General features: G+C 33.8%; 1 protein-coding gene across 1 annotated transcript in view; it reads right to left on the bottom strand.

Moving 5' to 3' along the window:
• Positions 1-1,045: 1,045 nt before the first annotated feature.
• TRPA1 (transient receptor potential cation channel subfamily A member 1) overlaps positions 1,046-16,148 on the bottom strand; it is a 31,007-nt gene continuing 15,904 nt past the window's right edge. Inside the window, 16 exon segments of the mRNA XM_056484015.1 lie at positions 1,046-2,150; positions 3,894-3,991; positions 4,477-4,587; positions 5,202-5,270; positions 6,162-6,344; positions 6,470-6,599; positions 8,644-8,813; positions 9,041-9,130; positions 9,713-9,860; positions 10,290-10,360; positions 11,180-11,278; positions 12,202-12,261; positions 12,881-12,974; positions 13,821-13,987; positions 15,207-15,321; positions 15,968-16,132. Coding sequence (XP_056339990.1) covers positions 1,919-2,150; positions 3,894-3,991; positions 4,477-4,587; positions 5,202-5,270; positions 6,162-6,344; positions 6,470-6,599; positions 8,644-8,813; positions 9,041-9,130; positions 9,713-9,860; positions 10,290-10,360; positions 11,180-11,278; positions 12,202-12,261; positions 12,881-12,974; positions 13,821-13,987; positions 15,207-15,321; positions 15,968-16,132 — 2,002 coding nt within the window. The 3' untranslated portion in view covers positions 1,046-1,918.

The raw sequence follows: 16,148 nt of genomic DNA, 5'->3' as shown, positions 1-16,148 counted from the left end.
AGAATCTTCAGCTCAGACTACACAAGTTTTTAACTGTGATTTATATTCCAGTTGTACTTGCACTTTTCCTTAAACTCTACTACTCTTGTACATAGGCTCTATTAGATACTTCTATCACATGACAATTAAATAATCTTAGTCTGATGATTCCCATAGAAGCTAAGTCATTAATTCAATGTTGTAATATTAGCTTATTATAAAATAACTTATTTCTGTCCTTCTATACAAATATAGAAAGGGAAACTTTTCTCAAATTGTGAACACTCAGAAAAGCTGAGAGGCATATAAAGATCTCAGAGTTCTATTAAAAGAGGGTTGAAAGCCTCAGACTGTAAAACTATGATTGCTGACTGCTTTGTTCCTGCTGCAACCATACTATTGCTCTTCTTCACTCAAAACAATGCATTTACTTACCCAAAAATGCTATCACTCACTGCCATCTAGTGTTAATGGCACAGACTGCCAGGAATTTAAAATTACCATTGTTACTACATTTTACAAGTTTGGCCCTATCCTGAGAACCTGCCCATTCTTTCTACTGACACAGGGAGCTGCACATGCACATCAGAGCAGAAAAACCAGTTTATTCACAGGAAGAGATCTGACTTCAGGGGCCATGACAATTTCAGAGACTATAGTTATATTTTTACTTTTCCTGCTCTGACTCTGCTTACATGTTCTCTCCCTGTTTCACTGTGTCCTACCAGGCTTGGCCCTGGAGCAGGAACTCCTCCAGCAGCCTCCTCCCTTCTCCATTTTACCTGTCAAGGATTTAAAGTCTCAAAGCTGGGATAGAGCAGTTGGGTGAGACAGAATTTTGCCTACTGAACATCTGTGGCAGTTTTAAGGCACAAGTCACACTAATTTACAGTGCATCTTCCAGTGTTTTCTGAAGACTGGACAAGTTCCGTACAGCATGAATTACCTTCTTTTAAATAAACAGGAATCATAACTGTTTTTATGAGAAGAACCAATGTATACTAAGTTCTTAAAGAAAATGTCTGAATTCAAAAGCAGACCACAGAGCCTTACCATCATGCATAGTCATAATTAGTTTATTAGCACTGGTTTTGAAACAAATATATTTGGGTACTTAAGCACATCTTAATTCATGTTTATTTCTAAATTTAATATATTACCATATATTACATAATGCACTGAATATTCAGTAAATGAATAATAAAACCAAAGTGCAAATTAAAGTAGCAAGATCAGTTTTTAGTTTGTCAGGAAGGCCAAAATCACATTACTAGTATAAGGACAGCTTTTAAGTGACTGAGATTAAATGTCATTCTATCATTGCTATATGCATGCTAGTACAAATGATCCTGCTGTGAATTGCTTCCACTTGTCTAGAAAACAAAGTAGTTCTTCCCATCACAACTTCATGATCCTTTATTTCCTACCTTTCAGGCCTGATCCTGCAGTCCCTACTCAGCACAATTTCCAATGCACTGTCAGATTAGTTTTGTACTTTTCCTTTAAGCTACATAAAGCCCATTGGCTCTCTCCAAACATCTGGATAATAAATGACTAGAATCTAATTTCTAAAAATTTAGAAACTTTAAAAATACTCGTAACAGAAAAGAATGTAATTACATACAGACCTAAGTGTACTAGGGCCAAATCCAGGAACAGATCTAGGCAGAAGCCTTGGGAACTGCCAGGACAGCAAGGTTGGCCTCTGTTGAGTTAGGCACTTTCCTGATTAGCCAGTCACTTTTAGGATCACAGTTTTGGATGTAGACATCTCCAGTCTCCTTAAATACTGTTTTGAGCACCTGCATCCTGGTTTTGGATCTGGCCTTTCTTTATACTTGAGTACATGATGTATCACATTAACATTATGCAAAGACAATAAGAGAAGTGACCCTAAAGTAGAAGAAAATGATAATACAGCATGACACCATAGCCAAGTCTAGAAGAAGCTATTGTTCTTTTCTGTGCTTGGGTTAGGCACATTTGTTTTAACAGCTTTTAACACTGTATCCCATTTACTATTCTTGTGCTCTAACTGCCTTTTCCTAAATTTGTGCTGAAATAAATCATTGCTGTCTTCATCCTCAGCCTCTGACACTATCTCCATTTTTTGGATAATCAGTTTAATGAGGTCGTGTTGCTTTTCCAACAATGTTGATATATCTTTGAGCCTAAAAAGCAAGCAAACAGACAAATACACATCAGGCTTTGTCATTTCAAAGGCCATTTAGGTCATTAAAATTACAGATGCAGAAATTGACAGTACCTAACTAAACTCTTCTGCTAACAAAGACTATTATCTAGAATACATTTAATTCTTCAAGATGAAGTACTTCTCCATGTTACTGGAAATAAGATTAAAGAATAAATCCATGGTTCTTGTGAAAATTAATACATAGTTAAGGTAGAAGCAAATTCACTCTCCAAATAAAGCTGTTGACAGCTGTATCAAAAGTTTTTCCTCCTGACCTATTTCCTTTTGTGGCAAGAAAAGGACCAGGGTTGCAATGGCAGTTAAGCAACCAAAAACATTTAGTGAAATTCACAACTACTTTTACAGCATATAAGAAATATTAAGTGCTATCCAAAGTGTAATTGATGCAATTAAGTAGTTATCATCACACATACAGAACACAGTACCTGTTATCTTTAAAGAAACAGCAAAAGAAATGGGAAATGTGGCTGGAAACTATTTAAAACTACCAAACAGGCATTTTGAAAATCTACTTTTCTGAATGTCTAGACTCTCAAAATTACAACATGAAATCTAGTGTGACTGAAAAGGATCTTTGTGAAGAACAGTTGGGGGGCTTTAGATGTGGTTAGGTTGTTAGTTTGTTTTTTGTTTTTTGTTTTTTTTTGACAAGAAATTGTTATACATCTTAAAATATGTGAAAACCACAAGAATTAAAATGCAAAGCAAAATAAATTCCTACCCCAAACCAAAATACAAAAATACATACACCCAGCACTGCCACCAGCTCCAGCAGTAACTGAACTGTGTTTTAAACTCTGATATTAAAAACACACTGGCAATGTAATAAGAGATTTCAGTCAATATCTTCAGAGTAGGAAAAATGTCTTTCTATAATGATATGGTCACAAGTTATTTTATAAAATTACAGTTTTATTCCTTCTCTGTAGGAAAAAAAATACCAACCAAGGAAGAGTCTGTTTTATGCTGTTTCATAATATATGGATGTAGTATGCATTTGAAGAAAAACATGCTATAGTCCATGATTTGACTATATCTGCAGGGTGTAGTCTCACCCTCCTTCAACTCTTGCTGAGTCTTTCACTCAAAAAAATACTCAATCTGAATCTGTGCAGGAAGACAAAATTTTAGTGGATTAAAAAAAAAAAAAAAAAAAAAAGAAAAAAATGGAGAGAAGAAAGTGCAGGGGAAAGTGAGACTGAGTGAGACACAATAAGTTTTTCTAGCTGTACATTCACAAAAAGCTTTTTTGAAACTATTATTATGGATATGTTGGTATGACAAGCAAATCAAGGAAGCACAAAGAATTCCTTCCAAGGCTTTGGAAACATGATTTGTTCAAGGGAGAATCAAGACACCAATCCATTTTTGGGGAAACAATCTGAACCTGATTTGCCATCAGACCAGGGAAAAGTCAGTAACAGATTGTGTATACTTGCAAACCAACTGGAATTGCATTGCTTGGGAGCTCCAAATAACTCTTGAAAACCTCCACTTGCAAATCTCTACAATGAAAATGAATCTTCCCCATTACTTCAGATTACTTCAATGAGCAACAGGCTGTGTTGGTTTGGGCTGGGGACACTGAATTTTGCTTCTTAGATACAGTATGGAGCTTTAAAATGCTTTTAAAAATAGAAGTGTGTTTGTAACACTGGTTTTACTTATTTTTACAACTGTAAAATATCATAAAAAATACCTGTATTTCTGCTTCAGAACTTCCAGTTCTAGTGTTGTGTCAGGGCTCTGTGCATACGTGGTAGAGTCCTCACACCCAAAGCAATACTGGAACACACTCTAAACAAAACATGGAACCAAATTAAATAGATCCTACAGGCTGACAATAGATTAAATATATGAATGGTAAGTCCTCACACAGTGTTAACACTGACAAGGCTTTCTGTCATGATGTTATTTTTTTATGTATTAAAACATTTGTTTTGCAAAATCTGTTTATAAGAAAATTCAGTGTATCAACAAAAGCTGAAATGGAAAGAAAAGAAACAAATTAAGATAGGCCCAAAGGGAGTAATTCTACCTTTGATCTGAAATTTTTTTGTAGCTTACCTCACTTTATAAAGTTACAGTTTACTAAGTATTTAAATAATAATTTTATTTGAATACAGCCGGACTGAAACTGATTTATCAATTTCACTGACCTTAGCCAAGGTCTAACACAAGTCCCTTGATGTCAGTTAATGACTGAGTCTTAGCAATGTGTGCACAAAGTCAATCACATCCCTTTTTGATCAGAATTCTTTGTCTAATATCCACCACCTTACCATAAATCCACAGTATCTCGGCCTGTTGGGATACACAGTGATTGATTCCTGGTCCACCCGACTCAAGAACCAAAAGGGCAGCTTCTTCTCCAAGTTGGTGTGGAGATTAACCTAAATGTAGTTTTGCATTTAGAATGAGATATGTTGTGTTAAGATAAATACACATTAGATGTGAAAATAATCATTATGCCATTATATCCAATTCACGTACTACCCCACACTGCAAACACTGGTGAAATATTTGAATACTCCAGCCCAGACACTAAAGATATATATTCATACCAGGATTGGGTATCTTAGCAGAATTAATTACTCCACATAGATGTGCACTCTTTTAACTATTGAGAATTTAGTACAGCAGAAGGAATTTGGAATCCTTTTGATTTTTGTGTACCTCCTTTCCACTGCATAGGTTCTACACTAAAAGACAACTGTGATTTCAAGCATTGCAGTGACATTTTGAGATTCTTCTTTTGGAAAAACCCAGAATTGCTTGAACTAATGGTTGAAAAATTCCTGTAAAATGCATTTGCTTGTATGATTCCTTGGCATTGACACATATGAGTGAAAATGGGATTCAGAATAAAATGCCATGTTCACCAATTTGCTTTACAGACATCCTAAGATAGTCAGGAATGTGATGACAAATCAACTAATTATCTAAATGGTCTTCTAGCAATAATATGTACTTCCAACATTTGATGCTTTCATGGTGTGCTCCTCACCTGCATTGCAATCCTTTTCAGTGCAGCATATTTTTGTACTTCAGCAATATCACCAACAGCCAAACCAATCTAGAAAAGAAAATAAATATTACATTATCTATTTTTTTGTAGTCTGTGATTTCAATTGTATTTCTCATTCACATTTATTTCTTCACTTGAATTTGGAAACTTTTTTTGCATATATGGAAAATATGTGTCAATAAATTTAGAGTGTTTTTATGGACAATAATCTGTTGGTAAGGCCCTAAAGAGCTGCTTTTGTCAAGAATAACATCCCTTCTTTTATATTCTTCATTATTGCTGTAATGTTAAGAAACCAGTTGATCTATTGATTGAGTAGGATGATGGCAGCAAAAAATAACTTTAAAAAACATGAACTGTTTGATTTTTTATTGTTCAGCTCATGAAAATGTGATTTCCTAAATAAAAATGTATTCAATGAAACGTGGCTAAATATATATTACATATTTTCCCCCTTTTTCACCATTATCATGTTTTCTGATTCTTAACATTTAGGTCAGGTTTGTTAGTTCTAAGAGTATTTCTTTGCTGTTTTGTGTGCAATGAAGTTTTGACTTTGGGCTTTTTTGGGCTTTATTTTTTTTAAATTTAAATTATTGTTAGGGTATGATAAAACAAGGGATTGAACAAAAATCATTGTTCCCCAATTTTCTTTATCAAGACCTCAGAATAATACGTTGTAGCTCTAATTCAAATTCCACGGCAGTTATTACCTAAAGATTTACAAGATACTCCTGCAGAAGTGAGCTGTGGGAAAATACTCAGAACAGTAAAATGGATGGAAAACAAGTGCAGACAACTGGGAAATTTTAATATGTTACTGAAAATATCTGTTAAATAATGAATGGCTGTCACTTACTGAAGTAATTCCATATGCTAGAACTCTCTATATAAAATTGTGTTTAACCACCTTTATATATTAATAAATAGCTTACTTACTAGCAAGTTCATGAGAAGGATTGGAATAAGCAAGGTAAATATAATGAGAACTGTGTAACTCAGGAATGGATATGGCAATTCACTGCTGAGTAAAGGATCAAGGAATGCATCATGGTAATTAATGTCTCCCAGCATCATTGCAAATGTCTTCATTACAGAGAGCAGAGGAGTGCTGTATGTTTGCTGCAAAAAGGAACATCAAAATAAAGAAAAAACCCAAGTGATGAAATTTGTAAATTAAGCCTTGAGATGCTTTAGTCAAAGACAATATTTAAGATGATGAAAACTTAACTATATATTGAACTAACCTGTGAACCCAAAAGGACAAAGAAACTCAGCCCAAAGGCCAGTATCAGGAAAAAGAAAACCACAGCAATCCGAATCAAAGTCCTCAAAATTTCCCAGAACATGACAACATAGATTCCATAGTTCTCAAATCTAGGCAATAAGTAAACAAAAAAAAAAAAAAAAAAAAAAGAGAATCAGTCATAGAAGCACTTAGTTTGGAGAATACTTTTAAGATAATCAACTCCAACCATTAATCTAGCACTGCCAAGTCTGCCCTTAAAACATTAAATACTGAAATTAGAGTCCCTTGCAGTTATTTATGTAAGACAGTAAGTAATGCTGATTTTCACCTGTGGAAAGAGTCACTGCCTCTCTGAGAGATTCTGTGATGGTAACAAACCTGTTCTACTTTCACCTCCAAAAGAGTGCAAGTGATCCTACTCACAGCAATTTAAACTGTACAATCTTATATTTTAATGCACAAGAAAAAGTTTCAAGATACTATTTTTCATGGATAACATTTATTCTCTCCATAGGCACAGGCAGTACAGTATTGTACCACTTCTGCATTCAGAATAAAATCATTAGCAAATTATCCAACTTTTTTCTGCTTCTCAAAGCAAAGTAGCAACCAGAACAAAGGACAACTGGCACCATAATCCATGTAGCAGCCACACACCTGATTTTAAAGATTTTGGTTTTTACAAGATGTGAAACAAATGATGTCATGTAGTTTTAGTGTAATACAATAATGGAAAACCAACCAAACAAACAAAAAGAAACACACTGCTCAGGAAGAGAAGGAGAACAGCAGTTTGTTGTTGGCAAACCTCTCCTATTCCTGGTTAACATAAAAAAACTAAATCTCAGAACAGGAATTATCATAAACCATATTACATTACTTTTTCTCTCAAACCTGAACTTTGGAATTTATGTCCTCCTCAAATCCAGGGACCAAGGGATTTTTTATGCTAATACAGTAGCAACTGTGAAAATCCCTATGCCTGGCTTTCACTCTGAAACATTATGTGCAAGATAATGAAAAGGTCAAGCTGGAAATAAAGCAAACTGATCTTCTCTTACTTATTAGGCATTTATTAGGCCAAATTCTGTTGAAGTCAATGGAATCACAGGTTGATTTGGGAAAAGACAGCCTGAATGAGTTACAAAAATCACGTGTATTGTTCTACTGCTAGACACTTGAAAACAGTCAGGCCAGGAAGGCATTTCCTCCAAAGGAGTAGAAAGGTTGTGCAATCACCTGTTTACTTTTCACTGTTTAGGTTCAAGCCCCATTTTGCCCAGAGCAGACAGGACACACCCACTCATTACTCATCCAAGATCAGACACGGGGAGGACAAGGTTTGCAGCAAGACCATAAAGGTTCTGGCTTTGACATTAACTCTGTTTACAAAGCGTGTCCTTCAACATCCCTGCTACAGTAAAACAGCCCTGAAATTAATCAGCAATTCAAGGCTTCACAGGGTGATTAGTGCATATATACAATAAGAATAGGAAGAACATCTATGCAGTGTTACCACATGCAGCCCTGCTCAGGCACAAATATGTTTAATTTATGTCTTAAGCACTACACCTACACAAATTTTTCCTCCACCCAGCTCTCCTGCAGGTCATAACTCTTGGACACTATTGTACCAGTAACAAGATTTAAGATAATTCAGGGCAATAAACAGACATAATGTCAGCTGAAAAAATAATAACATCCACTGGAATTCTTTTACAAGATACAAGTGAGATGTGCGATTTAATATGGAAAATGATAAAAGAATTTAACTTCTCCCAGGCATTATTCATAAAACCTGACTACTTTATGCCTTTCATTATTCATATCCTTCTGGGCTCTTTTAAAATCCAAGTCCGTACAGTTTAATGAAAGATGATTTTAAAAAGATAAAATTAAGCACAGCTATGCTTAATTAACATTAAAATAAATATTCTTATTTCTATAGGTGCCACAAATATGTTGTGATGCTCTACATGAAAAACACTGAAAATGACTTTACATTTTACCAGAGATACAAAATTCCTATGGTCCTCATCTGGAAACTTGCATAGTTTGAAAAAAATAAAAATACAAAATGGGACTCTCAAACTTGATCAGTCACAATTTAGGATATGTGAAATATCTGAAAATATTAAAATATTTATTGTAAAGCCCATAAAAAATTTTTACCGTTGAAGATAAAGCAAGAAGTTCATCCAAGACAAGTATACAGCAATTGCTCCACATTCCCACTGCAAATGAGCTGGTGTATTAATAAATAAAGAAGACACAAAAATTATGCTTGTGGTATAAATGGTCCAGTCCAGTAGATTGGAGTAATCCAACAAATATTTCAATTTCTAGGATTTAAGAGAGAAAGGTTCATATTTACAAGTCATCCATCATTAAACAGTGAATTCAATACACTATTTAAATTTTCTTCTCAATTTTAATCTTTATATATATAAATTAAAATGTATCAATTGGAATTTCCCTCCTAACAGGAAAAAAACACGTTAATTTCAATATCATACACACTGCCATGCAGGCACACTATCTGATCAATGTTATTTCTATATGTACTTACCTGCTGAATCAGCTGAAATATTTCTTTGCAGATGCCCAGTAAACTCATAATCAAAACTAAACACATACACACCCTTGTGAAGTATGAGTCCTGAAACAAAAATCAGAATACAAAAGAAAATAGAAATTATTAAAGGAATGTTCATCTCTATTTTACATATATTATACTGCCAAGCTAAGTAACCCTGTTAGCTTGTGTCATATACTTATTACTGTCTAACTTTATTGTGAAATCCAGGTATTGGGTTGGGCCATATAAGTGATTTTCACAACTTTTTCATATATCAGGATATTTTCATGAACCTTTTATATCCCTTGAGTTTATTTTATATTGTATTTCTACTAGCATATACTTTTTGAGTTCCTGTTTCAGTTCTATGCCTTTTCTCTCATGTGACTCTTTTTTCTTCAATATTAAACATATATTGTTCACTTCAGGGAAAAAACTGAAGTAACAATGTCCCAAATAAAAATTTCTCAGAAAAAAAAAAATAAAAATAAGAAATGAGAACTGAAAATTACTAGAAGAGGCTGCTGCTGAATGTTTAGAAATACACACTTCAATTTTATTCCTTAGAGTTGCTATATTATAAATTAATCTAGAAATTATTTAAATAATCATAACTTCTTGCTATGAAAATCCTAAACATATTGTGACTACTAATAAAAGTACCTCATATTCTAATGGTCTTGCTTCATAGAGCTCTGTTCCATTCAAAGGTCTTCCTGGTTGTATGTGGGTGACCAGAAGAGTCAGTGGGATGAGACCAAGAGAATATATGCCTAAATTCATTAGATGTGCTCGAAACCCATAGGCCATCCTTGAAAGTGAGAATGTTAGTTACAACACTTTTCAAATTTAGAAGAGCATGCATACAAATTTAACAGTCAATAATGTCTTGAAGATGAGGAAATAAATAAACATTTCTTGAAATGTCTCTTTGTGATGAATGTGTTCATCACTCATGTGGACAAAGGTGTATTTGCCACCCTGAAATAAAGTTCCTTTTATTTTTAACTTGGCAACCTTATTAGGTATTTTTGCAATAAAGAGGAAACAACGATAGTAGTTGTTGATATTTGTTGTAAATATAAAAAAATCTTGACTAAATACTAAGTTGCAATTTGTGGAAAAGACATTTGCTCAGACAACTCTATAAATAAGCACATTTTAATAAACAATTTTCAGGCACAATAGTCTTTATCTTGACATGCAGTACTACATTTCATATCCATTAAAACAGACCAACCATTTCATAAGCAAATATTCTTTACACACAGGATGACTGAGCAGCTCCATGCGATTGTGGCGCACCATGGCCTACAAAACACAAACACAGAAAGGTCAAACTTGATTCATACAGGCAAGCAAAGTGCTTACAAAACTGGCTAAGCCACCTTTTTTTACCTGACTATTAGCCTAATGAAAAGTAAAATGTGTGTAGATATTGCAAAGTTTTTGTGATTAAGGGGGCCCAAACCCATCATTATCTTGCCCTCTCTGCCTGCTAAGGTGTTCAGCTTCTCTGCTGGGGCTCTGTTATTCCATTTCAAGGTTCAAAAATGATACAGACTATTTTCAACTCCACCTGTGAGACCACACTTCTACATTTAATGAGAAAATTATTTATTTATTTATTTATTTATTTATTTATTCTTAGACAGTATAACAACTAATTGCCAAGAGGAATCCCAAAAAGTAAGCATATTATGCCAGAAAGTTGGTTATATAAATATTTTCTGACAAAGAATGAGAGAACAGACTGACAATGCAAGAAGCAGTAACTTTGTTTCAGGTATCATAAGTATTTTGCAATTAGCATATGAAACAAATCAGCTTGTCAGGTTTTTCAGTGCCTTACATTCCAGTGCATGGTCACTGCAATGACTGGAGTGCGGTTTTCTTTGATGCACTACCTGCATGTACAGCACAATTATCTTGAGCATTCATAGTTTTATCTAAACCTAAACGAAATTTTATTTATTACTTAGAACTTTGGCCTATACTTAATTTCAATATACTTTTAATATACAGAATTATGGGCTTTGGAGAAGAAATATTCTGATGAAAAATTCAAACCTCTTGATTTTATCTAAACCAAGACAGCAGGCTATGATGTCAGAGTAAACCAGAACTTACATTTAAAGTGGTAAGTGGTTCATAGAAAATATCTTCATCATCCTTTAATTTCCTGTTAAGTGTCAAGGGACACTGAAGATATCTGAAGTTATATTCAATCTATATAACACACAGACCAGAATTTAAAAATAATGCAAATGATAATCTCAGTCTCAGATTATGTTCTTAATACAAAAAAGGCTATCCTTTAGAGAAAAAAAAAGCACATTGTGTCAAGGTAGTCAGGATCAAAATGTATATTAATTGTTAGCTGAACACATGCCATCAAGATACACATCAGTGACTGCAAGATGTTAAACAAACAGCCATTTTGAACTGTAAAATAAAAAGTGCACGTTTCTTCCTAAAATGTTACTAGCAAGAAAGGTCATTTTCATAACTGTGATTTATTTTAATGGTGACTTTCAAGAAAACCTTGTCTTTAAAAGTTATATGGCTTGGGGAATACAATGAAAGAAAATGCACAGTAGCAAAACATTTGCAAGTTTTCTGTTAATTATGTGGACACAATCCAATATAATAATTGATAAGGTGGTTTCCAACATGGTTTCAAAGGTAACATAACTGGAGAACATTCATGTCTCCCTAGCATCAAAAGAAATATAATGCTTAAGATTTTGAACAAGTTTTTGCAAAACAAAGAAACATATTGAACTCTAAATTATTGATGACAATTGCACTACTTATTATAAGCATAATTTTGATATGCACAAATAGATATGTGTCTTCTCTCACTGCTATTTTGAAATACCCATAACCTCTGATACCCAGCTTGATTGCAAAAATTAAACACAGCAAAGGTACAGTTTATGGATTGTAAAGTTTTATGCCACATTTATTATGAAGATTACAGAAACTGAACTTCAAAGCATTTACAGTCCAAAGGATAAAATAAGATCTGTCTCCTGTGTTTTGTGTTAAGATCTGAGATTAATCTACAGCTGTACCTTACATACATGAGCTTGACATGCACATTAAAATATAAGTGCTGTGTACTTTCCCAGACTTTTTCATCTACTTACATAGAAGTCTCGACTTGTCTTTTCCTCTGAAGACTCAATTATGCAGTTGTCCAACACCAGCTTTGGAGGTGAACAGAAAAATGAGTTAAGGTGATATAGACAAGGTTCAACAGGAAGAATGTGTTTAGACCAGAAGAAAATGACCATCAAATTCAATGATCAGCTAACAGAAGTGGTGACTCAGTCAGATTTTATGATGTGTGTTTTGAAGACACAAAATTCCAGAGTTTTCATGCAGGAGTTAAATACAAATGCAGTTTACAAGGCTACATGTTAGTTTACAAGTATGAAGAGTGAATAATTTATGAATACATATGTACAGAGTCACTTGCCAGTTAAAAAAACCCAAGAACATTTCTGTTGTGTCATTTAGCAGTTAGCTAAGAGAGTGAAAATATCTCAGGTGATTTTGAATCCAATTCACTTATTACTTTCATTACATTTATACGTCATTTTTCTATTAATTTTATAATTCCTTTGATCTCAAGAAGCTAAGAACTTTTCTAATACTGAAGAACTTAAACTGAGACTATCACTAAAATACTATTTAAATAAATTTGTGAACTTATTTCTATTTTATAATAATACATATTAGTGAGCACAGCAAGCAGTAAAATGAATGCAGCACAACTAAGGTTATTTCGTGACATCATTTCTTTAACATGTGCAGAAAACTTACTTTAAATGAATCAGGAAGATACTCAACCATTTCCAGCAAAGGACACTTATTGGCAGTGGAGTAGTGAGAGAAAGTCACAACAGCTTCTTCCCATCTGCAAAAAATTATTTCAGATAATGGAAAATGAATTAATTGCTTCTGTTTAAAATTAACTACTTTTAGATTGAGTTTTATGTAAGATATTTAAAATCATAACATATAACAATTGTATGCACTATTAAATACAAACTAAGCTCTTTGGGAAGTATCTGAGTAATATCCTGGACACTTCTGTAAGAATGATTCATGTTAAATTCTGTTATCAATTAAACAGAAATGTTTCAACTATGCTAAGGCCTCCTAAACATATGAAACTGGAATGAATTTTGGAATCTTGGGTTACAAAATTAGGCAAGTAATAATAAATAGAGTAAAATCCTGTCAGTATTCCTGTAACTCTTACCAAAAGATGTTATCATTAGGCAATGGTTTCTTGCTTTATTCCAAAAGTGGGGTTTCACTATACCTTAACCTAAAATATTCTAAACTGCAGTTGAAATGCCACATTTTAAAATACTTACAATCTTTAAAATCATGATTTTAAATTAAATGTCTTGAATGATTTCATCTGTATTCATATTTTGATTACAATTCTATAGGCATTTAAACATTATAATATAGGTCAAAATTATTTCTGATGGCTTCTACCTTTTTTTTTCACACAGAATATCCAAATACTCAAAGTAATATGAAAAACAACCTCCCACATGTCTGATGTCAATTCCAATTATGTCATTTTTTATTTGTGCTCATTAGAACAGGACATAACCTCTGGAATTTTAAAATGTATACTCAGCTTTACTTATTAAACTACAGATTTTCAGAAGTTAATCTCATTTAAGAAAGCAAAAACAAACCACATGGGCAAATAAATTCAAGAAGCATTCTGTGTATACTTTACCTTTTGTGCAAAATGACAGCAGACACCACATCTTTTCTCCTATTGTGTATTGCTTCATGGAAAAAAGAAGCCACTGCTTTGTTGAACAGAATTTTCGCACCATAGTCAAGAAGTAACCTCACTGCTTTTGCATGTCCTTCTCGTGCAGCCAAGTGCAGAGCTGTGTTCTGTGCAGACAAGCAGTACAGCAGTGCATGAGTCATTTTTAAAAAAGTACATTTCAGTGCTTTCTCACATTGAAAAGTCACATGCTTTTCTCAGATGCATTTTGAATGCTTTTACTATCAACACAAAACATTGGAATATTGTCAGAGATTCTGACAGAGATTACAGACATGTTCTTTATGTCTACAGCTACAGTAGGGCAAAATCTAAAGAGGATACTCATGGTAGGTAAGAAAAGCCAATTCTTTAATATCTTTTAGTTTTGCAATTAAGGAAACTGCATGTCAAAATTAGGTAAAAATTATGGTATCCACAGATACAGAACACCTGTATTTGATAATCAAGAAGAGAAGCATCCAATTATATCCAGATGTGCCCATACAAAAACATCCACCAGAAAATCGGAGGGTGCAGTTTTGTAAGTGGAACATTTATTTTTTCTTTGGTGCTTTCATAAAAGTAAAGGAAACAGTGGTTTAAGAATCAAGTTACACTGAAACTGACGTTTGAGAGTCTTCTGAATACTCACAGATTTTTCTGATTGAAATTAAGGACTTCTCATAAATTGAAATTAAGGCTTCTCTTAAATTTATAGTCAAGATTTGTTTCTAATCTAGTAATTCTAAATGTTTTCATCAGGTTCTCAGAGAAATTAGCAACAGCTTCTGGGCTGGGAATTGAACAGTTTATTAATTTCTGATGGGACAGACTCATACAAGAGGCCTTCAATCCAAGATTCTGTCTTGACCTAATAGACACTGCATTTGCCCAAACTCAGCACAAGATAGGTGCTGTTTTTGTTGGACATCACTGTGCAGTGGATTTCAAACAATATGCTAATGAGCTGTAGCTGATACCAGATTTTTTCAGATCTGTGTAAATTCTTTAAATTTGCATTACCAATGTTTATACTACATTGCTAAAATATTTTAGAATTCTATAGGGGGCAAGAGGGATGTGTGTAATACATTCAGTGTTTCATGTTTTCTATTAGGGTATTTGAATATTTTTTGTCTCCCACTTAAAAGAATTGGATAACAATTTAAGCAATCATACATTTATCCAAGGAATCTTTTAACAGTGGTGAAATATAACAGCACTGAGTCTGCCACAGGAAATAAAATATTACACATGTAATGCAGAATGGAAAACTATTAATAGCCTAGCCCTGAATTTCACCTAGAAGTAACAGCAGACAAGAAAAATAATGTTAACACATACCCCTTCTTCATCCACTCTGTCAGTACACTTCACATTAGTATCCAAAATGATCTGCATGGTGCGAGTGTATCCTCCAAAGGCAGCATGGTGCAGGGCTGTCCAGCCTTTATAATCACTTACATGTAATGGTACAAAATTAGAAATTATAAATAAAAAAGCTTTTTATAAATTTAAAGTGAATGTAAATGCCTGCTCCTTTAACTCAGACCTCTTTTCTTTGGCATGGCTTCTGCAGAGATGTCCATACTTTCTGTCAACTATGATATGATGATCAATACACCATGCAGAAGGAAAAGGTTCAACTCAATAATACTTTGATCTTTCCCTTTTCATCTGATTCTGAGATCTGAGGATCTTTGACCTGAAGGCAGGACTTGCAGAGCAAGGCAAAATGCCTGTGAACCTCCAGTCCTAAGAAACCTTACTCAAGCCTGTAAGTGAAGCTGAAATGATTGTAACATTTCCAAACCATTTTTTTTTCATTAAAATGTTCAATATTCTTCTCTCAGTTGGATTTAGAGAAAACTCAGTTCCCCCAGCATTAGAAACCTTGGTTCTACAGCAAGCCATGATTCTCTGTTTTACAAGTATTTTACAACCATGCTCTTATACTGTATGTTTGTGTTTGCATATATTAATATAATAATTATTTTAATAACTGTACTTACATCTATATAGCATTAACTTCCCAGCAGATGAACATAAAACATAGGGAGATAAGGTTTTTTTTTGGCTTAATGAATGGAAATCTGTATACTTACCAGAGGAAGAGAGCTCCTCTCTTCAGAAGAAACTGAACTACCTTCTCATGACCATTCTGGGCTGCCAAATGAAGGGGAGTCATTCCCTTCTTATCACCTTCATTCAAAAGCCTTGTGTCTTTCATATCTCTTATAAGTCGTTGACAGGTATTGATGCGCCCATAGCTTTGCAAGACACACA

The sequence above is a fragment of the Oenanthe melanoleuca genome, chromosome 2 (genome assembly GCF_029582105.1).
Source record: "Oenanthe melanoleuca isolate GR-GAL-2019-014 chromosome 2, OMel1.0, whole genome shotgun sequence".
Lineage (NCBI taxonomy): Eukaryota > Metazoa > Chordata > Aves > Passeriformes > Muscicapidae > Oenanthe > Oenanthe melanoleuca.
The sequence above is the reverse complement of the archived record's forward strand: the minus strand, read 5'-3'. Positions and strand labels throughout refer to the sequence as shown.